The sequence below is a fragment of the Melospiza melodia genome, chromosome 1 (genome assembly GCF_035770615.1).
Source record: "Melospiza melodia melodia isolate bMelMel2 chromosome 1, bMelMel2.pri, whole genome shotgun sequence".
NCBI lineage: Eukaryota > Metazoa > Chordata > Aves > Passeriformes > Passerellidae > Melospiza > Melospiza melodia.
The window spans coordinates 43,782,235-43,806,297 of NC_086194.1; the positions used below are offsets into that span (position 1 = coordinate 43,782,235).

Sequence of the window (24,063 nt, forward strand, 5' to 3'; positions counted from 1 at the left end):
CATGGAGGGAAGGGAGCTGCAAGCTGCCTCTGGCTGCATGTGATCCTTGTTAATGCAATCCAAACTAAGCCAAACCCCAGCTGAGTCCAAGCTAAAAACCCCTGGTAGGAGAGGAGTGTGTGCTCAGTTGGACAAGACATTGTGTTAACGTGTTTGACCTTTGGCTTGCTCCTGCCCTATGCAAAGCCCTCCCATGCCTGGTCAGAACTTGGGTCCTGTGTGGCACAGCCCACACATTTACACCCTGATACATCTCCTTTTTTTGGGAAGTGAAATCCTAGTTCCAAACAATTTGTGAGAAGGGGCTAACATAGCTGCTTTGTTCAGCTTAACAAATTGAAAGCTGAAATTGGATCTTTTTTTCCAATTATGAAGAAATGAAAGGTGTGGTATTTGCTGGGTCTCCAGGATGAAGGAGGACTCGATGAATCTGACTCCATGTTCCTAGAAGGCTAATTTATTATTTTATTTATTATGTTACAATAAAGAATGCTATACTAAAACTATACTAAAGAATAGAGAAAGGATACTTACAGAAGGCTTATCAAGATGCTAATTAAAAACTCGTGACCTCCTCCAGAGTCCCGACACAGCCAGATGGTGATTAGTCATTAAGTCAAAACAAGTCACATGTTGGATAAACAATCTCTAAACCACATTCCAAAGCAGCAAAACACAGGAGAAGCCACCAGATAATTATGGTTTCCATTTTTCTCTGAGGCTTTTCAGCTTCCCAGGAGAAGAAATCATGGCAAAGGGATTTTTCAGAAAATATGACAGTGACATGAAAGGAGTATGCAAAAGGGAAGGAAATAACTGCATAAGCCAAGGGAAAGGACTGGCACAGGAGGAAAATGAGCATGAACTGCTTGACAAAGAAATTTTATCTGGAAATAAGAGATTTTAGCCACTAGCTCCCAGTGAGGCTTTGAAATTGTCTTTCAATGGGAGCAGTCAGGGCAAAAAGTACATAAATTTCTTAGGAAAACCACAGACTTGTATGATGGGATGACTACATGAAATTGCAGCATATTTGAGCTGATAACCCTGACAGTCCTCTGTGATTCAGCACTTCTGTGATCCTGTGCACAAGTGCCTCAGTGGTACGTGAGCCCTAGGTCCTGAAATATTGCAACAGCTCACAAGGCCTGCAAACAGAAAGAGTGGGCATGTGTGTTTATGCATGTATATATCTCTTACACATACGTATGTATTTACAAATACAGGAATGTTTTTATATATATATATATTTTTTAATACATAAAAGGAGTACCTTTATCTGAAGGAGAAACTGATGTCTTAAGAGAAATATTTCCAGTTTACAGCAATGATCAAGCTCAAGGAGAGACCTGCCTGTTAGGAAGAATGTTCTTGCTCTTAAAGATAAGTAAAAAAACAGTGGAAGAAAATGCATATTGTCTAAACAAATATAATTTTTTTGGATATTTATTCATCCCAGAACTTCCTGAAGTGATTGTCCTTTCTGTTGTAATTCCTTGTGTATTCCTTGTTATTACAGTTCTGGTGCCTTGTCCCTCAGAAAGGAGTTGCCCTTAATGTACATTTAATAATCTAATTCATCTTTAATTAATGTGGCACTGCCTTGTGAGAAACAGGAATAGTCTTCCTCCTTCTGACCGCCCTTGATTCTGCAATAGAGCTCGGGGGATGAAGGTGAATAAGGTTGTGTGTCTGTGCATTGATTTGTAGGCTCGAGGACTGTCACCAGAGTGTCTCCAGGGGAGCCCCAGGGATTCAGAGCTCTCAACAGCACAATGGCTGAGACCAAGCTGAAACGCATGAGGGAGTAAGTAGCAAATTTACGTGTTACCAATGTGCAGGCAAGGAATATGGATTTGGAAAACTGCAAAGCACAGCAAATAAAACCCAAAAATCCCAACAACAAAAATAAACGGATGCTTTGAACATCTTGCTACAGCAAACTGCTGTAGCAAGATGTTCAAAGACTTGCCTGCTTGCCTCCAGAGAGGATGAAAACTGACCCTCACTTCTGATTGTTTTCTTGTAAGCTGCACAATCACTGACATCATTCCAGGATCCAGTTGCCTTCCCTGCTGTCAGTGTCATTCTGAATTTCACTTTCTTTATTAGCACAGCCCATGCCCACAAATCACCTGCAAATTTACACATTACCACGATGTTTGCTCCCTCACCTGCAATTCATTTTTGCCTGGAATGAAAAGTAAGTGGGTTTATTCCCCATGGTGATATGATGTTCTAAACCAAACAAAATTGCTGCTGTTGGCTGGTATTTTCAAATGAGACAGCGGGCAGTACATGGACAGTTCCCTTTGAAACTCATTGTCTACTCATTTTCAGCATTGCTGAAATCCCAGCTTTATTTATAAAGGTTTCAGTGTCTTAATAAAATGAAGATCTGCACTTCCTTTCTAGAATGTACTGGTTAATGTATCTTGAGCCTTTATCTTGACTCAGTAATTTCTGGCCTTCCAAGATTGATTGCATCCTCTTTTAGGTGCTAGTCTGATAATCATAGTGATGTGTATTATTTCTGAGATCAAATATTCCTTGTAATGTTGCAAGATTCAACTGCTCTCAGAATATAAACTCTTTAAAAAAGGGCAATTTTTCTCCTGTGTAGGTGGACAGTGGCAATAATGTGGTGGATGTTATTGGAATACAAATAAGTTCAAACAGTAGATGCTAAGAGTTATTTAAGTGAGCTCTCTGAAGAAAATGAGTACAATTCCAGCAGAATTGATAGCAATCGCTGTTTAAAACAAATCACCATGTACTACAGGAAAATACCAATCACATTTACTCCTGATAGAAGTTGTTTAGTTTTATAGTATTTCAAGATTCAGCAGCTCCTGAGGTTTCACTTCATGGCTTAGCACTTACTGTGCAATCAGTCCAAGATCTCACAGCCTTCCATTTGTACTGCTTTCCATTCTTTTTTCATGGAAACTACTTGGAAATTACTGCATAATGTTGTCCCAGCTACTTACAAGGTGAGATTTTTTGTCAAAATGCCTACTGAACTTAGAGATTTCACCTGGTGTTCTCATGGTTTCTGGATAGAAATTAAAATATTTGGACCTTGTGGTCATTGGTTTTAGGGCTGAAGTATGTTTAGATCACTTATTTCAAATTCTCTTTTTCTAGTGATGTTTCATGGTTTTCATGGTTTGTTGTGACTCACGTTATTGTCCTTTCTCCAAAACATAGCATGATTTTTTCATTCTCTGAATATGTAAAGGTCAGAAAGGACTTAACTGCTTGTTAAGTGTTAAGGAACAAGTCAATGAGCACAGTACCCAGCATGTGCATAGTCAAGGAGATCCCTGACCCATGGCCAGTCTACACACAGGGCACAGTGGGGTTTTCAGTGGTGAGAAGGAAGCACATCTGGCTATGAATCAGTACATAAAGCCACAGCTTCTCTGCTCATCCTTCAGCAAACTTCATATGATGTGGTTTTTGAATGTCATTCACGTGACAGTGCCTCATAAGCGAGGCTAATATAATTTAGACTTGTGCTATTCAGTTTTATTTGGATAGGGGCAGACTTTTGGGGGAGAGGTCTTCCAGATGCCAGCTTCTGATGAAGGAAACAATGTGGGGGACTTGTCTTACTAAGACAAACTGAGTAGCTGGAGTTCCTAAAAGGAAAGAGGAGAGCAGAGCAGGGGCAATAATGTGGAGGTGCAATGAAATCTGTTTGGGTGTCAAGTCACTCTAGAAAGAGGACTATGAAGGATTGGGATTTGTACCATTTCCAGATGTTAGGAACAATAGGTTCTGATGAGAGAGACTCCTATGTCATGAGCTGCTCATAAAGAAACTTTGTGCCCATGCATTACAGATGATGTTACTGGCAGAAAGTGTCGGTAGCTCTGATAAAATGGTTAATTAATCTAAAATAACACAGAGTTTAACAGTGAAAGCACCTTTTAGCCATTTCCAATTGACACATGAATAATGCTGGCTAGCAAACTGCTGTAGCAAGGCAGTCACTTGACAAGATGTTATGTGCTTATTGCTTGAGTTACTGCAGCATGACTCACTAAATGCCTTCTTTGACTTGCTGTGTATCAGAGCATCAATTTAGGAGATTCCCACTGTATTCTTATGGTGGACTTGGCAAAGATACTCATGTGAGAGCAAAGGTGTGCTAAAAATCTTTATGGGAATATAGAAGGAAGCCACTGATATTCTTGAAGGTGGTAGGTAGGAGTGCTTGGTCTCCTCTTATTTTAAGTGAAATGAAATGGCTTTTTTATCACTACAACCCCTAAATATTTCCCCTGACTTTTTCTTTCCAATTACCATTGCACTATCTGTCCCAGTTGATAGCATCCAGCATCAATGTGAATTGCTGTCCTCTCAGTAAAAGTCATGATAAAATCACCAACTCCAGTGACAACAATTTCTACTTTGTTATATTTAGTATCAGAATTCATTATGAAGTTTATAAGAGCAGAGGTTTAACTTTACCTTTCAAGCAGAATTAATTGTCTCCACAAAATTTTCCACTTCAGTGCTGAGCATTTGGATATTGGGATCTGCAGTGCTGATAAGAAATCTTCATTTTTTGAACTAGCTCAAGGTTATTGTTATGCTCCTTCCCAGCCTGGTGTCCCAGCAGTGACAATTCAACCAAATATAGAAATTGGACTGTGAGACTCTTATTCCTTGTATTGGGTTTTGAAACTGAGGAATCATGTTGGATGCAGGAAATGGGAGGAGCCATTTCCTGGTATCTTCTGTCCTGGCCACCATCAAAATCTCGTGGTGGTTCCCATCTTTGGTGGCATGAGGTAACTTGGTGCATGCCGAGTCTGGGAAGCGTTACTGCCACATGCTATCCAGAGCCAAGTTATCTTCATGGAGAGGTCCTTAAAGACAAACTTCTCAGACTGTTCCACTGATGTTCCCCCGTAGAGACTTTCCAACTGTGCACCTCAGAAGAGAACCACACTGTTCTTCAGAAGCAATTCCTCAAGCCAAAGCATTTTTCCCCTGTCAGATTAAATTGCAGTAGCACCTATTAATTTTTTTGCCCCCCGAGGTCCATACAAAAAACTTGGTTCAGATTGTTTTGTGCTCCTTTGTGGAGATATCCATGAATATCTACAATGAGTCATTTTAATTGCCATGAACTTTAATATGCACTTTAGAATTCAATAAAATGTATGGCAGTAGAAGGAAAAGGCTTTTTTGGCCCAAATTTTAAGTAAATTAAAATCCTTTAGCCCAGCAGTGTGCACCTCTTAGTCAGTCCCCAAAGTGTTATGCGCAGCAGCATACCACGATCAGGAAAAAGACTTCATCATCCCCTGCTGAGTGTAAGTAAAGCAGTCTTTCAGAAGTCATGAAGAAAAAGCATTGGGTGATATTTTTATTCTGCTCCTGTGAATGTTCATAGCACTGTTCGTTTAGACTCATGAGCAGTATGTATATATGCTTCTTGTGCTTGTGATGCTGCCATCAAATGCATTGTTTATCTTAAAAATTCAGAAATAAAGGTCATTTTGAGGTCATTCAGTAGGCACTGGATGTTCTTTGAGATAAGTAGCCCTAAAATGCTAGAAGTACAGATGGCTTTTTGCACATTTATTGGTGCAATTAAAAAAAATTACAGTAAAGAAAGTGTTTACTTGATGTAGTATTTCAATTTATACAGAGTGGACCTTTCTGAGCCAACTGAAACTGGTTTTGTTATTTATGTCATTGAGGGCAGCTTTAGTGAAGACAAAAGCAACAAATACAGAAAAGCTAATTGTTTTTTAAGATTTTGATTTAAGAACTTATCAGTGACCTTTTGATTGTCATTGACTGTCATGTTGATGGTATCATGATGTAAACAAGCTTGAGGAATGTCTTCTCACAGACAAAAGACATATTTGGTGAGGAAATTTATTGACACTGTCTGAGCTACCACTTTCTTGCAGGTGAATAGAGCACTCTTGAAGATATTGATCATGAAATGTTTTTGAGCATTGAATTTCCTCTTACACACACCAGTGTTCTGTCCAACTCCATTTTCAGGTAATAATTTCTGTCTGGTGATCCTAAGGCATCTTACAGCATGACTATAGTTTTCTGCATCTCATGGGCTAAGCCAAAATTTTATTTACATATCCATTTTCCTTGTCACAGTTTCTCACACCTCATTTTTAAAGGCTAGGCTCAAATAAATCTACTGGGTTCATTATGGAAAAAATTTAAACATCTTAGTCCATGAGTTTCTCTTCCTTTTACTGAAAATCTATTTTAAGATAATTGCACCATTTATACTTTTCAATACTTTCCAGACCCAAATTTGAAGAAAGTATTTTGGGTTTGCACTTTGCTTTACAAGCAAGTGAGAGTACAGTGAACTCAGCAGGAACACTGAAAGATTGAACCCTGCCTGTGTGTGGCCAAGCTGGGATATTGGTTCTTGGCTTCTGTCAGAGAGAAGTGAGTGGGTGCTCCTGGCTCAGGAGTCATTGTTGTCCCAAGGCAATGACTGAAAGAGAAAGTGGGAATGGGCAAATCCTGTGCTTCTCCTGCCAAAGAAGAGATGAAGGTGAGTGAGACAGTGTCTGCTGCCCAGAAGTGTAGGAGAAACAGCAGGAGCAGCAGGAACGCCTCAAGGCTGAAGTTAGAGCTGATGGTCTAATTCCTCAGGCATTTCCCATGGTCTTCCTTCAGCTTCTTCCCTCTGTCCTCCCCTTTCCATGACAAAAATGGGCTGCTTCTCCTGTTGGCACTTTGTCTCCTACACTGCTCCTCTCCATCCTGCATGGGATGGGAAGAACCTGCCACCTGCCAACACTGTGGTTCCAGCAGTTCTCAGCAGCTTTCCATTTGTTAGGGTGCACTTTGAAATGAATAGTGAGAACAAACTTGGTAGTTAGAGTGAGTGAGTATTGGGGCACAATTAAAGTTTGATGCATTTTTTGGGACTCTCATCTTTTGCCCGTTTTTCACATTAATTGAATCACTATCACCTCACATTACTATTACCTCAGGTCATAACAATGTGTAATATTTTGTGAATTTGCTTAGATAGGTAAGGAAAACAGATTTTTTTTCAGCTTCTCTGTTGAACTGTATGTCATAGATCCATGAGTCATTCTGTTATTCTGAATTTTTAAGGACTTTTTTTTTTAAAGTGGACATTAACGCTATGATTGCTTCAGCACTAGAGTCTCTATTCACTTTGAAAATTGCATTTCAGTAGCAAAACAACTAAAATTTTAAGTATAGACTTATTCATTTGAAAATGTCAAGTGGCCCCAAACATTCAAAACATTCAGAGCATTATACTTCTTTTTGTTTTGCACACAAAGCGTAGCTTGCCTAGTTTCTCGTGCTGAGCATACATAATGCATAGATTGAGCTGTTCAGATTTCCAGCACCTTGATTTTGCCAATAGTTTGCAAATGCAGAAATGCTTGCACACAGCATTAATTATATAGTCTGTTTTCAATATGGAACCACTCGAATAATTTTGACAGCATTTACTAGAGGTAGCATTACAACCGTGGGAAGTTTGCTTGAGAGGAATGTAGGCAGGGAATTTTCCAAGAGGTTTGATGCAGGAATGGCCAGAGCTCTCTTTTGAAAGATATTAAATGTTTGCTTTGTAGGGAAAAAATTAGGTACTGGACTTCTATCTCCATATTTAAACGCCTAAACAGCTCTGTGAAGCTGTTTTGGCATTTAAAGATGTCAAACTTTATTTTAATGCAGACCCAGAAGAAACTGAATATGTAAATCTTTCTAGGCCTTTCTGAAAATCATAAATCTACTGTCCATAGTTGGTAATTGCTTTTTTGTCTTTCTCTCTATAATGGTGTAATTAGGGAATTTTATGGCTCTGCCAAAATGTGAATTTGCCCTAGTTCTGTTTTATGCTAGGAACTTTTTAAAGAGCTACAGATGTGAAGAGACCTGAAAGAAGTTGTGGACTTTTAATCTCCCATTGGAAAGATATAGATGTGAACTAAGCCCAAATGGTTGATGTTCGAAAAACCGTTTGCAAATGAGTTTGGGAGTCTTTTTGTGTATATGTTAGTGTCTATTTTTAATGTATATATACACTTAAATATTTGCCATAATTGGACACTTCACATTCCACAGCGGTTAGAGTTTTTTTAGCTTTTAGAATGTCTTTTTGATTGGATTGTTTAAGAGTATTTTTACTTTTACTGTAACCTTGTATGGGTGTTCAGCATAGCTCAGAGCTTGAATGCTGCTTCACCTCCCTCTGTGGCTATACAGTGCTCAAGCCCAGCTGGAAATTTTGTGAGTAAATTACTGTGATGTTTGTGATATTTCTATAAAGAATCATCTATCTCCATACCAACTGATTTCATTAATCTCTCCATTTAAGCACCTCTGAAGCATTGACAAACCTTTTAATGAGACTGACTTATTGCTAACTCAGAAATGCATTGTTTTATGTAGTAACACTTCATAGAATATGGCTAAAGACAATGCTTGGATTGAGAAAAAATATATATAGTAATAGTTAGAATTCTGATTGTTTCATGAAAATGCATAAGTACCTTTTCTTTTCTCTAAGAGGTAAATGGTTGGTTTTAAAACTTTCATTTTGGTATGAAATCCTATATCAGGAGAGATCCCCTGACACAGTATTAAGTATTAAGCCATGTAAAAGGAAATTAGCATTAACTCTGTATTACCACACAGCTGAACAAAGGAGAATGCAGTTATATTCTTAAATTCTTATAAGATCTACATATAATTATTTAGTTTTCAGAGATAACTACTCTATCCTCACATGCCCTCATTCAAGAAATAGTTGAGTATTGTGCTGCTCTTCAGAGACACCTGTCTAAAACAAATGCATTGATAAACAAAGCAAATAGCATCAGCTATGTGTTAAGTGTGCCAGGAATTCCTTCTTGATCTTGATCAGTGATGCTGAAGGAATTAAACTGATGACTTTTCAAAGATTCTTTGAATGACATGGCACTGTTAAAAATCAGAATGTTGTTTAAAATAATTATAGAAAGACTAGGAAATCTCAGACTGTGCATAAAGCTCAGGGAAGTGTGTTTCAGATAATTCTTCACGGCCACAGTGAAGCAGTGTAATCACCCTACCTCACGAAGAAAAGCTCCATAGAAGCAAATATATTTCCGCTCTTGTTTTTAATATTGGTAGTAAATTTCTTAATAGAGGAAGAGTTTACAATTGCAGTGTTCAGGTTTGATTTAAATTACTGTTTTGTTGTAATTTTTTCCCTTCTGTGGGAAAAATGAATAGAAACACGTTTTCTCTTGTGATAAAGCATTTTCTAAATTCATAGCAGCTAGAATTCAACTAGCAGCTCTAAATTCTAATTAACGCTTCTTCCAAGAGCAGATGTCAGCTTCAATTCCTATTATATAAATTCATTTATCTCTGAATATGAGGTGCATGGAGAATATTATGCTTGATATTTCTTCACCTGTATGTCTACATGTTTTAATAATAAGATCCTTCTCAACTCATGGGAAAACATGTCTTAAATATGCTTTAGGTTTTGCAGGTCTTTGAAGTAGGGCATCAGAGAGTTTTGTTTGCAATCAAATTAAGGTGCTTTAATTCAGGAATTACAAAGTAATTAAGGATGAATTAGGAAAATTATCACTGTGTTTTCAAGTGAAGAAATTTTCATTCAGCAGTAATATGAGAATAGTCGAAGTCCATTGAGGCTTGAAGGTGAAGGTGGGGGCTAATATTAGTAATTTGTATTTTTTTTCTTACAAGATTTTATATAATAATAATTTCCATTGCCTTTTTTATTTTTTTATAAGACCTTTTCTTAGACTTAGCTATTTTTTTCCCAAGATTGAACATTTTCCCAAGATTGAACATTCCCAAGATTGAACAGCTGTCAGAACTAGAAAAGAGTTGCCCTACCTCTATAAATAAGTTCCTAAAACCTGGATCATGGAGCTTATTATGCCCTTCTAGCAGATCTCAAAGGGTCTTTAAACAGCAACAGAGAAGTAATGCTGAAAACGAAGGTTTGAACCCAGAGCCATTTCTTTCAAGTGTCAAAGTTTTAATCATTCATAGTCAGTAATGCCAGCAAACCAAATGACAGAAAGATAACCCGAGAGGACAGAGATGCTTTGTGTTCTAACTGAGATAAACCTGTTTGTTTACGGAACAATGAGATTCTGTAGCAGGTATCATAAGATTTTCTGGTACAGTTAGAAAACAATATTTTGTATGAGACTAAGGGTATGTAATTTCCTGAATCTTCTGCAGTCATCTCAGGAGATAAATGTAACTATCTTTTTTGCTGAGATTCACATCACTGGTGATTAGCTGCTAAGTGGCATGGTTGTACTGTTTTAAAGAGAAATATGGGGTTAATAAATTGATGCTTGGAAATAGCATTAATTCAGGGACAAATAATTTTTGGATGTGTTCATGAGAATCCTAAGTAATACTGCTGGACCCCATGGGGTTAGCTCCTTGAGTTAGGAAGAAGAGAATTTAGAAGTATCTACTGAAATTATTCTTTCAAAGATCCCTGCACTTGCCTTTATGACCCATGAGCCAAAATCAACACACATTTGTTCTCTACTTTACAATGTGCTCTTTGGTGGTGGATGCAGGTGGCCTGGCTGCATTCAAAAGGATAAATAAATGCTCAGTGGAATGGGTATTCCATGTCCAGAAAGTTCCTTTATTGAGGTTTGCTTTGATGTAGGCATGAGTAACTGGTATTTTGAAATAACTGAATTTTCTGTGTTTGTCTTAGGAGCAGTGTGTTTGTTGCCTGTTATGGCAGAGGTGCTGATGCCTGATCTGGAGGGACTTTCATGGTGTTACTACTCTGGTGTGTTCAGTAGTGGCTTGTGCAGAGCCTCTCCTTGCACAGAACACACGCAGCTCCCTGCAGGCACCACTGAGACCAGGATGGCTTTAAACGATTGCTGCCATCATGCTAAATGACACTGGGAAGTGAGAAGCTGAAAAACCTCTTAGCTGCTGATTTGTGTCATAGTTATCCTTCAAGGCAGGTCATGACAAGCTGTTGAGAGATATTAACCTGGCTGCTAATGCCCAAGGAGGAGCACAGCTTCAGCATTAATCTTGTTTTGTGGCTTTTGTCAGTGTGGCATAAAGGTAGCTCTATTGTAATTGATCTCCGAGCCAGAAAGGAGATGTTAATATGTAGCTAGCACCAGAACAGTAAAAATGAAGACCAGCGAAATAACAGAGAATTCTTTGTTCACCAAGGGGAAGATTTACAACTTCCTCAGCCAGCTGAGAACACAACATTATTATATTGTCAAATTTTAGTAATTTTTGCACTGATGCATAGAAAATCAACTGCAAATCACCAGATAGCCTGATAAATTCAGATCCACTAAATGACTTGGAATGGTTTTAGACACCCTGTGTCTAAAAATTGCAGTTCTCAAGGCTCCTATTTAGCTCCCCTCTAACTCCAGCAGTGCCTGTGATTTTTCTGATATTCTTTACTACATCTTGCATACTCAGAAGTGCCTTATCCTTGATAAAACCAAGTCTCTATTTTATGTCCACACTCCATCATTATCCACAAATCAAATATCAATATGGCCTTTGGGTCTTGTTGCAGGTGATTTTCTCAGGCATGTGTTCTTTGCTGCACAAGAGCTGGCAACAAGAGTCATTTTTTTTCAGGCCACAGCTTACATGGATGGCAATGTCCCCAGACTGGCAATATCTGCTGTGCAGCCAGTGGCTTGGTGGTCACAGGATGTGTCTAAGCCCTGTGTCTCCTCTGCCTAGAGCATTGGGACCACTCTGTGCAGCCAGGAGTGAGGCAAGTTGAGCTCAATGAATCCCTCCATCTAAGACACCTGAGAGAAGATATTTAAGCACATTACTGAGTATTATCCGAAGCCAGACCCTTGATTGGTGGAGCCCGATGTAATTCCTTATATTTTAGCGCACTGAAAAACAATTTAGGCCAGTGTGGGAAGGAGGCCTGGCCCATAATTTTTCACAGTAATGAAATCCCAGATGTCAGGTATCCACTTTGCTTGTGTCGCCTTGGCTGAAAAAGAGATGATGACTCATAGTGAGTTTGTAGGTGACTGAGCTATAGGATAGCATGAGGAGAGTAAATGCCAGTAAATCAGAAAACATGGATGGCCAAATGTGGCTGTAAATGGGAGTTCTGCACTTGCTCTCACAGCACATTTGGTGGTAAGGCTTTAATTCTTTTTAAAACATTAGTGCAGGTATCCCATATTTCATGTGAAATAGCAATCTGCAACTGTGCCTCTCTAGGATTTTATGTGGATGGACAAATATCCCCTAGCACAGGGTCAGGGCCATGATGGACAAACCCCCTTTCCAGGAAGTGCTTTCCCCTCTCCCTCCATCGGGATCACAGATTCACTCGGTGACACCTCTCTGACATTTACTCTCTGAGATCTCACGCTTCTGCCTCTGTGATGCATGATGTGGTAGTAGAGCCAAATAAATGCAGCTCTCAAGTCCAAACAGAGCCTGATGTCTTCTTTTGTAAAAGCAGGTTATAATTTTTGTTACCTACCCTCTAATTTTCAGCCTATGAACATTTTCCCCTTAATTCTATTGTATCAGCTATTGCACACATTGGCTGATTTGCATGCTCTGCCAAGCTGAACAGAGAAGACTCAAGTCTGCAGGTCACATTTATTAGCAGAAGCAATACTCCCAAGGTATATATTTGCTTAATTTTTCATCTTTAAATAGACAGAACTACCCAAAAATTGAATGTAATTGTCTGAGAGGGAGAGAGGAGTCAATAAAGGCACAGAGGAGGTAGCAGTAATATCAGGGTGGCTTTTCATGTATTGATTTTTAACTGTTGGGGAGAAATAGTGATATTTTTGATAATGTTTTGTGAAGAAATGTACATTGTTTGTCAAACAAATCTCCATTTATCTTTCAGTGGTAATCCAATCCCTAGGTTTCTGAGAATTAATTATTTCCAACAGTTTTTATTTTCTCCTGAACAACATTAATTTCTAGTTCTAGCAAGCAGAACTGAATCAGGTCTAGACCTGTAGAGATTCCAGCTTTGCCCTGTGCGTTCTGATCCTGGGTCTTGGCTTTCTGCCCCAGGTTCCTGATCTACCTCTGTGTCTGGAGCCAGCAGAGGGGTGACCTGAAGCCAAAGGGGGATCACACCTGGGCATTATCAATGTGCTAGAAAAACAAAGAGCAAGTGAGATGGAAGAAGTTTGAGAAGCAATAAAGTAGAATTCTTTGCAATGTTTTCCTAAGAATTGAGGAACTCACATTATATGGAACTCTTGCTGGCTGACGTTTTATGATGATGATGTTGTTCCTCAGCAATAACAGGGTGACCACTGATAAAAAGCAACTATGCAATTAGGCTGATTATGCTATTGTGTGAGAAGAGTTGACCTTGCCCTGGTGTTAAACATGTGACAAAATAATCAGTACAAAACCAGGAAAATCTACAACTGCAGTTTGTGAAGTTGTTGTTGGGAGGTAGGTTTAACTATTTAAATACTATGGGAAGTGTTCCTGCTCCCTACGTGCACATTTACTGAAGTTCTAAGCCTTAATGCTGGCACCAGGAGACATCTGTGATCCCCTTCTCTGTCCCTGTATGGATCATCCTTGGTACAGCCACAAGCTGTCCCAGCTCCTGCTGCCTCAGGCACTGGCTGGGGAGCCTCCTGCATATCAAATGGTAGCCCTCCAAGTACCTCCTTTTTGTCTAAAAGACAAAAAACTCTCAACTGCTCTTACATGTAAAGGTATAGTGAAAAAAACCAAATCCTTTGTCAGAAGCATGAAGAGCAGGCAGATAGTCTCTGAAACGCTGAAGGAAAATTACCCTGGTATTTTCATCAAAATACGAAGCCATCACTGAGTGAAAAATTCTATGTTACCTGTGACACATGAACTGAAAGATGTTTTTCCTTTAGGAGGAAGAAATGCTGTTCATTGTCTTGCAGTTTTCAAATGATTCTTTTTTATAAATCAATATTAAGATGCTGTGTGTGTTTTGTCGCTGAGTTAAAGATTTGTGTTCTGATAAAAGGAAAGCACTGTAGAAAAGCAAAAAGTGTCAAGTTAGATCATACTGAGCTTGTACAATGGTTTTCTTGTATTTGATAGAAGCTAAAATAAAGCAATGAATAACAAAGTGTGCTCACATAAAATGCCACTGGTGTTCAGCTGACTGGGTTGCTCCTTTGGATTTTGATGAAATCCGGAGGCAGTAATACATGTGCATTTACCAGACTTGTTGTAGATAAAAGAGTCTGTCAGAGTCAGCAGGAAGAGGATTTTTGGATTGTAACAATGAAGATGGCCATGCTTCCCATGACTTTCCTATGGCCAGGCTTTTATTCTTGGGCTCTGTATAGCAACTAGCCATGGAGAAATTCAACAGGAAACTTTAGTTCCTTTTCCTGTCAGGCAAACAAGGTGCTTAATCAAACCTACAACATTTAGAAGGAATCTGCACTAGTTAATGTTTGTGTTGCTGTATAAGATGAATTACCTTTTACTTGACCTTTTGTATAATATTTCTCCCCAGATCTGCCATTGGGAAGCTGGGAGTGGAGGCATTTGAGGCAGTGTACAGCTGCCTCAAGCAAGCGAGACAGCAGAATGCCAGCGAGGAGGAGCTCAGGAGCTGTCTGGAGAAACTGGTTTCCAGAGCAAGTGATTGCTTCGAAGTGGATCAGCTGCTGTACTTCGAGGAGCAGCTCCGGGCTTTAGAGCCACATCTCCAGCTGTAACAGTGTGTCTGCAACAGCCTGGAATGGCACCAGGGGGAAGGGGCCTCCTTCAGGCCAGCAGGCAAGTACAGGAATATTGCCAGCTGGGGGACAAATCACCAACAGGATGGGACTGCTAAGGAATGCATCTCAAGCTGTTTTGTTTTCCAGCATCAGTCTCATTACATGGTTATGACTATGGGAAGATGCCTGCAGCTCACATCTCAGGCAGCAGACAAAGAACTTAATGTTACAACTTATAAAGTAAGTTTTTTAACCAATCAAACAAAGCAAAAGCATATTGACAGTAGTTCTATCCAACCACTATAAGCACACATACCTTCAGTTAAAACAATGCTTGCTTATTAAGAATACAATACTTGCTTGTAAACCTTAAAACACAATGCACAGAGCTCTATTATTAAGCTTAGAACTTTATAACATCTGGCCAAATATACTTTTCTGTAGCTTAGGGAGTTATTCTAGACAAGCATTAATACACAGGCCATTGTTCTATTTGTCCTTACTTTTCTACTTCTAATATAATTTTGCTGCTGACCAATCTTATGGCTACTGCTTAGCTGTAATTGCAGTTCTGCTGTCTTTGAGGCCTGCCTTTTGCAGCTTTTCCAAACCCTCTGATTTTAAAGATTTCTACCAGGAGGTATTTGGAGGACACTGCTGAGGGTAATGTAGTACCTAAGCATGTGGGTAAGCTCCATTTGAGAGTCCAGAATGCAGTGAGATATGGGTAAATATGGCACCAATTGAAGGGGCAGGAAGAAGAACAAATGTTTGTGACAGTGGAGAGAGGATTCACAGTTACCTGTGTCCCCTTCTTCTGCCACTTAAAGCAAAGGAAGGGTGTTCTGGGCTGTGGCTGGATGCCAGTCCTGCAATCAGAGCATCACTGGCAAAGCTGCCATTGATGGAATGATGCAGGATTAGACTCCAGCTGCTGTTGATTTTTGTGCTAACTCATCCTTGTTATACTTATGCCTATAATTTTTGTAATTTGGCAGATTTACTCTTAAACATATATGTATATGTATGGCCACTCAGCCCCTAATTGTCTTGTTATTATTGATTGTTCAAAAAGTCTGCATTTAATCTGAGTTTCAAAGGAACTGTGGACATACTTATGTATGGGCATATTTATATACATATATGCATGCTCTCATGCACAGAGATAGATGTGTATATTTAAAATGGCAGAAGTATGTCTGGTCATGCACTGTACTTGTCTAAAGAGTTTTGGATTAAATTCATTCTTCAAAAATGGAACAGTAAACTGATTTTTTTTCTGCCTTGCACATTGTTACTGTTAATATTCTTTCTTAGTGTTTATGCTCCCTTCTTCATATGCATCCCACTCCTGCTGATTTCAACTGTCTATCAGGCTCTGATTATATAATTGATGTTTTCCTTCTACCTCTTCCTTCCTTATTCTGCATTTTGAGCTCCTTCCTCCATCTGTGTAAAAGACTAAAGGTTAACAAAGTCCTACAATTGGTAAAGGAATCTAAAATGAATTGTAGACCAAATGAATTTTAGGCATTGAGCCATTATGATAAGCCTTATGCTTCCTGCTTTTTCACCATAAGGTCTTTTATTTAGTACAGTCCCAAGTCTTAAAGGGCTTTGGGACCGTACTAAATAAATTAGAAGATATTCATAATAAGAATATCAAAAAAACATTTCTATTTGACCTGAGTTATTTACAGTGAAGTATACCAGTATTGATGGTCAATTAAGCAGTGCTACTGATCCATCTTTATGACTTGTGTTAAGAACAATGCAAAAGGCAAGTAGAGTCATCTAAATCTATTTTAGCAACAGCATAAGCTGAGGAAGCAAAAGGCACATCCAGCTACAGATGATGTGGCACTGTACTTCCAGCTCCAAGTAATAAGAGATTCTGGTATGTTTCAGCTTTTTCTAACTTCAGCTTTTATTTAGAATACACAGTGTTACATGCCAGAGACTAAAGCCCACTGTGATGTTCACTGAGGTAGGAAAACATAATTGTGTGTCATGTTTCAGTCTCTTTCCTGTTACTTCTTACACTCCCCTTCCTTCTCAATATTGTGTAGGTGTGCCTGATTCCATATTTTCTGCACATAAATTAGGACCATTTAAAAACAGAAGTGCTGACGTCCAGGATACAGGAGGAGTGCTTGGATGTTGCAGGGACTTTTAAGTCCAAAAGCAAACAATGAGTAACTGACACGATGAGAATAATGTCAGAGGAAGATAATCTTCACTCCTTCTTTTGCCTCTGCTGCAATTCAAGGTGATTTATCACAAAAACTTCAAAAACAGCCTCTGTAAGCAGTCAATGCCTTTCTTATTAGTGACAAAGACTTCTTCAAGCTTTTTTCCATGCAGCTTACAAGAAAAAATACCTGGGTAAGAATGGGTCAGGCTCCTTAAGGCAGTCAAGAACTCAGATGATCATTAAAGGGAAACCTTTAAAATCTGAAAAACATGGTTTAGTCACTCAGATTGACTTCAGGGAAATGGTTACTCTCTGATGAGCAGTATTTTCTTTCATTTGTTGCACAGGGAAAAGAACTCACAATGCCTTTTGCACTTATTTAGTTGCTTTCTGCTCTCTGCAGGGAATGACCTTCAAGGCACGTGAGGATCAGGAGGTTTACTGCTTGTATGCTTTAAACCATACTTTGTTTCATTTTGTGGATTTTTTACATGAATCATATCACAATTAGTGTACAATTGTGATACACAATGTAGTACACACATTAAACACAGCAGGAAATTTTTGCCTTTGAGCTGTAGTAAAAGCACATGGATTTGACAGAAATTTTTACATTACTGTTTGAACTTGCAAAATCCCATTGCTGGTGGTCATTAGTAGAAATCTAAAAGGAAGGAGGAGGATTGTTGATATCATAGATCTTCAGTAATAAAAAAGCAACAGAACTGCTGGAAGTAAATGTGAGGAAATAAATGTAAAGGCATTAAGTTGCTAGGCATAAATCTTTATAAAAAGTCCCATTTAACCTACATATTTGTACCAAAAGCTTTGCAAGCATGAGGCAACCTTGCTGTCTTTTTTATTGATTCTCTTAAAAATGCTACAAGATGAATTGCTTGATGAAGAGTTGTTGAAAACAAAGGAAGAGGGGTGAGTATTTTTTTAATGTTTTGAAGTCTTAAACCTGTATATAGGTGCTTGAACTATAAAGGGAAAAACACCATCTGAGTTTTCTGATAAGAAGTATAACTGTCAGTTTCTTGTCGACAGCTGGATTAGGAGGCCGACCAATTTTATTTTTCACAGCAAACAAAAAGGAAACCCTTTCTTAGAGGTGATTGCTCTGCTGGATAATTTCTAGACAGCATCAGAATCCCCTCTCTGCAAGATGAAATTGAGGTTCCCAGTGCCTGAAGATCCTTCCTGCAGGAAAGAACCTTCCTCCCTCGTGGACCTGGCTTTGAGACTGTTGCCCTGTGATGACCAGGCTCTCCCAGCAAAATCACAAACCTGCACCTGGCACAGCAGGACCTCACCCCTGGCTGCTGCTGGATCTCCAGCTCCACACATAACCAGAACAATGGAGCATCAAGCAGATACACAGGTGAAAAAAAGGGTAGGAGACAGCAAAATGGCCATATGGATAATGCAAAAGCTGACCTTTCATCTGTGGTATAAGTCAGCTCAGGCTGACCTGTAGGTACAACCACTGTTATCAGAGGGGATTTAGTGGGCAAAAGAAGAAAGGCTCAAACAGGAGATTTGTTTGGAAACAGGATCAATATGAACGGAGGCACATTTATCTTTGATATTTTGTTTGTAATATTTGTACACAACACAACCTAACCTGAAAACTCCTTCGCTTGTCTCCACTGAATAATCTTGTTTTTCAGGAGGGAGAAGTCCAGCAGAAGGTTTCTGCATGAGATTATTGGTAGTAAGCAGAAGTCTGATGAAAATGCAGTCTCCAGATGCTGATTTGGTTGATGATTATTCCTGTTCAGGAATATGACTGCCTTGATAATGACTATCCAGATGTGCTGGACATATGCACATAAGAAGAGCTGGTTAACAGCAAAGGCAGATGTATTTATGTACAGACTGGTCAGGCACAGAGGGTGGGCAAGGGATGAAATAGGATGAAGAGGGTTGTAAGTTCCTTCCTCTTACTCCTTCTCCTCATATACTTAGTTGCCACACCCAGTCCTACTTATTTTAGTCACCTTTTTTATGCTTGGGGGAATAAAGGGACAGTGAATGGCCTTTTCTGAAGGGCACTGAATTATCTAAAATGAGATTAAGAATGAAAACCTAGCAGGAAACCTTGATGTCAGTGGTCACAGCAAGAAAAGACCATGCAAATGCTTCTGGTTCCAGAGAACTACGGGTCCAGTTTTCTTTTATCTGGGTTGGAATATGGCCATCATAGCTGGGAAGTTAGTATTCACAGATAATTTTCCCTGTTAGCTCTGCAGACAGGTTTCAGTCCTCAGTTGCTCATGAATGGTTAACTACAGCCCCCTGACTTCCAGCATTCTCACACTGTGCACTTCCCCATCAGGTCAGAAAGCAGAAAACAGGTCCTAGGAAAACTTCCAGCAGAAAGAGCAGTTGAGGAAATCAGACATTTAGTCAGCTGGTTTAAAAGTACACCTCTTGGGTAAATATTTTCCATTCCACTTGATGACACCTGGCCAGGGATTTCCAATGTTTTGCAATGTGCCAGAAATACACACACTGTGATTATCATCCTGTAGATGAAATAGGCTTGGCTTTGTTTTAATTTTTATTATTACACGTGTAGCTGTAATCAAAGTACAAAGGCAGTGGTGTGCAAACAATAAGAAAAAATACCTTTGAAGGAAAATGGCAAATGAAAGAGAAGATTATTATTATTGCTTTGTACTAGTTAACTGTCCTATGTACTGATATATTTTAACATTCAGAAGCTGCAGTCTCTTGGGCAGCCCGAGAATGTTATATTTATGTACCTGTACGTACACAGAGAAATGAGTTGTGACTCTCTCATGAACTGTGTATCCATCAGTCTTCTCCCTCTACATCTAGGCATGCACACACAAACATATTTATATACATATGGGCCTGTATAGATCCTGATACACAGCATGTCACCAAACCTTCAAAAATATTTTTTCTCTCTTGATAAACAAAATATCTGCCAGCTGCTCCAAAAAGTTCTTATGAGCAGGTAAATACACAGCTGAATGCACCTTGAGCAGAAAAATCCTGAATGTTTTGATCAGGTACTGCACCAGGCACTGTACAGAGCAGCTCCAAGGCAATCCCAACCTCCCAGGCCTCCCAGCTGGATTTCCAGCAGGAATGTGAGGGGAAGATGGTTCAGAGCAGTAACCTGAGCTCGTGTAGCAAAGTGCACCAGGAAGCCAGCCAAGGTGAGCACTCCTCCTGATGCTGGGCCAGGCAGTCAGTGGTGGCTTGTGGGTACCAGGGTAAGGCAAGGCATGAAGGAGGATGCAGTGTTGTGAAATGGATTTTAATACAGAAAACCAGTATTTAATGAAATGCGACTCTGTGACTGTGCATGGAAGTGTGTGTGTGTGAGGGACTGTCAGTGAGGTGATTCTGTGGCAGACCTTTATGCCCTAGAGGTGACTGAGTGCTATGAAGAAGCTGGGAATCTGTGAGTTGCTCTCCTCTCTCCATTGCCATCTGCTGATCCCTCAAAAACTGCCTTATTGTACCATGGCATGCAGATATTCCCTTGGGCTGTGTTATTTCCTCTCAGCATCTCTAATATGAGTTCTATTTCAGGTTTTTCATATAGAAGTCTCTTTCTGGCTGAGGCTGCTCTATTGATCTGTGTCTACAAAGGGTCAGTAGTGTCAGAGTGGTCTTAAATAATACATTGGGCTTTTGTCCCTCTGCTCTCAGTGAGTTCTGGGGAAATGCTCCATAGAACTGTCATGGAATCTTCCTGGCTTGAACTCTCAGTTGTCTTGTCTTGTCCTCTTTCCTCCCCAAATCCTCAAGGACAGAAAGCAAAGTGAACTCAAGGTGCTTGGAGTGTATAGAATAGATGCTGTTATTTAATGTCCAGAGGCAATCCTTTAAATCCAGACAGGCTGCTTCTCTTGTTTTGTAAGACAGTTTTTGAGTGTGAGCATTATTTTATTGATGCCTTTAGGCATCTGACAATAAGTGGCATACTTTTGCTATCCTGTCTCTGCCAGTGAGTTGGTTTTTTTCCCCACCTCAAAGTGAAGCCTGCTTGTTTTGAATGCTCTTTTGGCAGGAGCTTGGCTCCTGAGGCTGACAGTGAATGCTCCTGACTCCCTAGAGGCCTAATTTTGCCAGTTACTCATGCATGCCCTTCTACAAACTGTCTTGGCAGCTGGGGACTGTGTTTCTGGGAGGGGGCAAGTGTAAGCAAGGGTGTTGAAATGATCCTTCTATTGCCTGAGGACAACAGGAATCACTTCCAGGTAGCACAGTGGGGGTGGAGGCAGAGCAGCCCCAGGCCTGAGCATCTCCCTGGTGCTGCTGGAAGAGCTCCCAGGGTTTGCTGCATCCCAGGTGGGCCAGGAGAGTCGGGACCCTCTGGATTCACGTTCAGCGCTTGCTGCTGTTTTGAGCTAATACTGCAGAGTGGAGATTCAGGGAGAGCAAACCCTTGTAAAGACAATGAGTCTCCAGACTACCTAATGACTACTTAATGAGTGTCTAAGCACTGCACCATTATTGATTTTTAATTGCCTTCTTTCTGGCTTTGTGCTGGAAAATGAAAAAGGAGCAAACACTACATGTAATGAGGGTAGATGATTAAAAAGTAATACCTAAGAGACAGCCAGTCGTTTGTGCAAAAGACCACAAGAGTAATGTGATGAGAGAAACCAGCACTGCTGTGAGCCTGCCACCTCTTTGGATTTTCACAGCTGTTAAAAATTGAAATTGGTTTCAGCAAGATCTAGCAGAAAAATAGATTATTTGGTATCGGCAATGTAATTAAACTTATGGATTTTATTAAATCAATAAATATTGGTTCATTTCCACTGCATGGAAAATCCAGTCCACATCACCAGGTCAGTGCAGATGGGCTTTTCAGAGGTTGCTCTTTAGCACTGTGCCCTTTCTGATGTCTGCTCAGACTATTTTCAACTGCATTGAGAGAATGTGCATTACTTTGAGCAGTAGACAGCAGAAAGGCCCAGTTGAGAGTAGACCAATGAGCCCTAAATCCATCAAGCATTTAAACATGTGCTTAGCTGTGAATACCAGCCTCACTGCTGCACAATTTCCAGGGAAACAGGGAGCACTGGGTTGTTGTACAGAGCAAAACACAGCACAGGGACTCTTTGCTCACAAAAGAGGTAGCTCTTCAGAGCTGGAAGCTCACCTTTGAAGCTACATGCATTCACAAATCTGTGAAGATCTCCAACCACTGAGACAGTGGTTGTGGTCCAATCAGCTGAAATATAATAATATAGATTTATATAATCAAAAGATAAATTTAATTTAAATGCACATGGATTAAATAGGTTCCTAGAACAAGAGCTAAATGGCAGAAAATGTGGTTTTGAGGAGAAACTTGCATAATTTCACTTTTCAGCTCTGAAGGGTGTGCATTTGTGGGGTATTTTTATCTGAATCAACAGAAAATCTGGCCAGATGTTAATGTCTCTAATTCTACCATTTTGTTTCTCTCTTTCTCTTTCCATGCCACACATTTTGTCACCAGGCACTATTCTGACAGGTCCCTCTTGTTTGGCTTCTGCTCTGCTGGAGTTTATGGTAACTCTTAGTGAAACATTTTGTACTCCATTATTTTCATAACAAAAACTCCCTTCCCTTCCCTTCCCTTCCCTTCCCTTCCCTTCCCTTCCCTTCCCTTCCCTTCCCTTCCCTTCCCTTCCCTTCCCTTCCCTTCCCTTCCCTTCCCTTCCCTTCCCTTCCCTTCCCTTCCCTTCCCTTCCCTTCCCTTCCCTTCCCTTCCCTTCCCTTCCCTTCCCTTCCCTTCCCTTCCCTTCCCTTCCCTTCCCTTCCCTTCCCTTCCCTTCCCTTCCCTTCCCTTCCCTTCCCTTCCCTTCCCTTCCCTCCCTCCCCTCCCCTCCCCTCCCCTCCCCTCCCCTCCCCTCCCCTCCCCTCCCCTCCCCTCCCCTCCCCTCCCCTCTGCATTTGACTCTAAGATTCTTCCTTCTAAGTGCTTACTATGTGTCTACATCCCTGTAACATCTTAGAAAATTCTCCCTTCAAATTCCTGACAGGCATAAAACCAATAGGTAAAATTATTCTGATGCTTTGGATCATTTGTTACACTTTCCATGTATTTAGTAGCAGCCTCCTCTTAAAAGACACCAGAACTATATTTCTGTCAGTCACATCCCTTCTTTTTGCTTTCCTTCCCTTTTGTAAGGGCTGAATTTCTCCTTTATGCTTTCCAGTGTTCCCTCAATTTCAAATTAGTTTTGAGCTTTTGAAATAATTAAAAACAAGATTCTACCTAGGAAAAATAGATGATCATCAAGCAATACCTCACGGCAAGACAAAACCACCCTTCTGATTAAAGAGACTCTGCAAAGCCAAACATCAGAGAGACAGGTCATAAAAAACAAGATTTTTCAGCCACCAAAAGAAAGGACAGGTTTTCAGAATTCTTGCTATGAAATGAAATATCTGAAGGCAATAAGAAAAATGAGAAGCATCATTTAGGCATTATTCCTACAAAAAAAAAAAATCTACAGTATTTTAGTACTATCAGGACATGAATCTAATTATTTGACATCAAAACACTTTTTTATTATTACATTTATATTCAAAAGAAACAGGAGAAAAGTCATCCCGTTATTGTCAGCTGAGAAAATACACATTTTTTTTCATCCTACTAATCTAAGTTTGGCAGCAAAAAATGTAAGAGACTAAAAGCCTGGACAGATGACTTTGAAGAAAAACACTTTTCTTCGAGATTTATGCATTTTTCTAGGAAAGTAAAAAGAATTTGAAAATGCCTGAAGTGTGAGGTGCATCAGCTGATCGTGTGAAAATGAGCTTCAATCAAACAGGCTTTGATTTCTCAGAGAAGGAAGCACGCTTTCAATGTACTCATTTGCAATCAAAAAGCCTAGACAGATCTGACTTTTTCTTTTGCAGCATCAGATTCAGGGAATAGCAGAACCTGAGGATGTGTTGATTTAATGACGATTCCCTGAATTATAATGAGTGGTTCTCACACCAGTGAACATTTCCATTTCCCCACAGTACAGCACCAACTCATTTAAAATTGCCCAAGAGCAGGAAGATATTATTCCTTGGGCGGTCACTAACCAGAAAAGTCACAAAGCTCCTTGT

The 24,063-nt window shown here is 39.8% G+C and overlaps 1 protein-coding gene across 5 annotated transcripts in view; it reads left to right on the forward strand.

Annotated features, from left to right (window-relative positions):
• NEK11 (NIMA related kinase 11) overlaps nt 1–16,002 on the forward strand; it is an 82,360-nt gene extending 66,358 nt beyond the window's left edge. For all 5 annotated transcript variants that reach the window (XM_063155772.1, XM_063155779.1, XM_063155784.1 and 2 more), the window contains 2 exons: nt 1,711–1,807; nt 14,558–16,002. In XM_063155772.1, the coding sequence (XP_063011842.1) occupies nt 1,711–1,807; nt 14,558–14,762 (302 nt within the window). In that variant the 3' untranslated portion in view covers nt 14,763–16,002. The remainder of the gene's footprint in view (nt 1–1,710; nt 1,808–14,557) is intronic.
• The last annotated feature ends 8,061 nt before the right edge of the window (nt 16,003–24,063 follow it).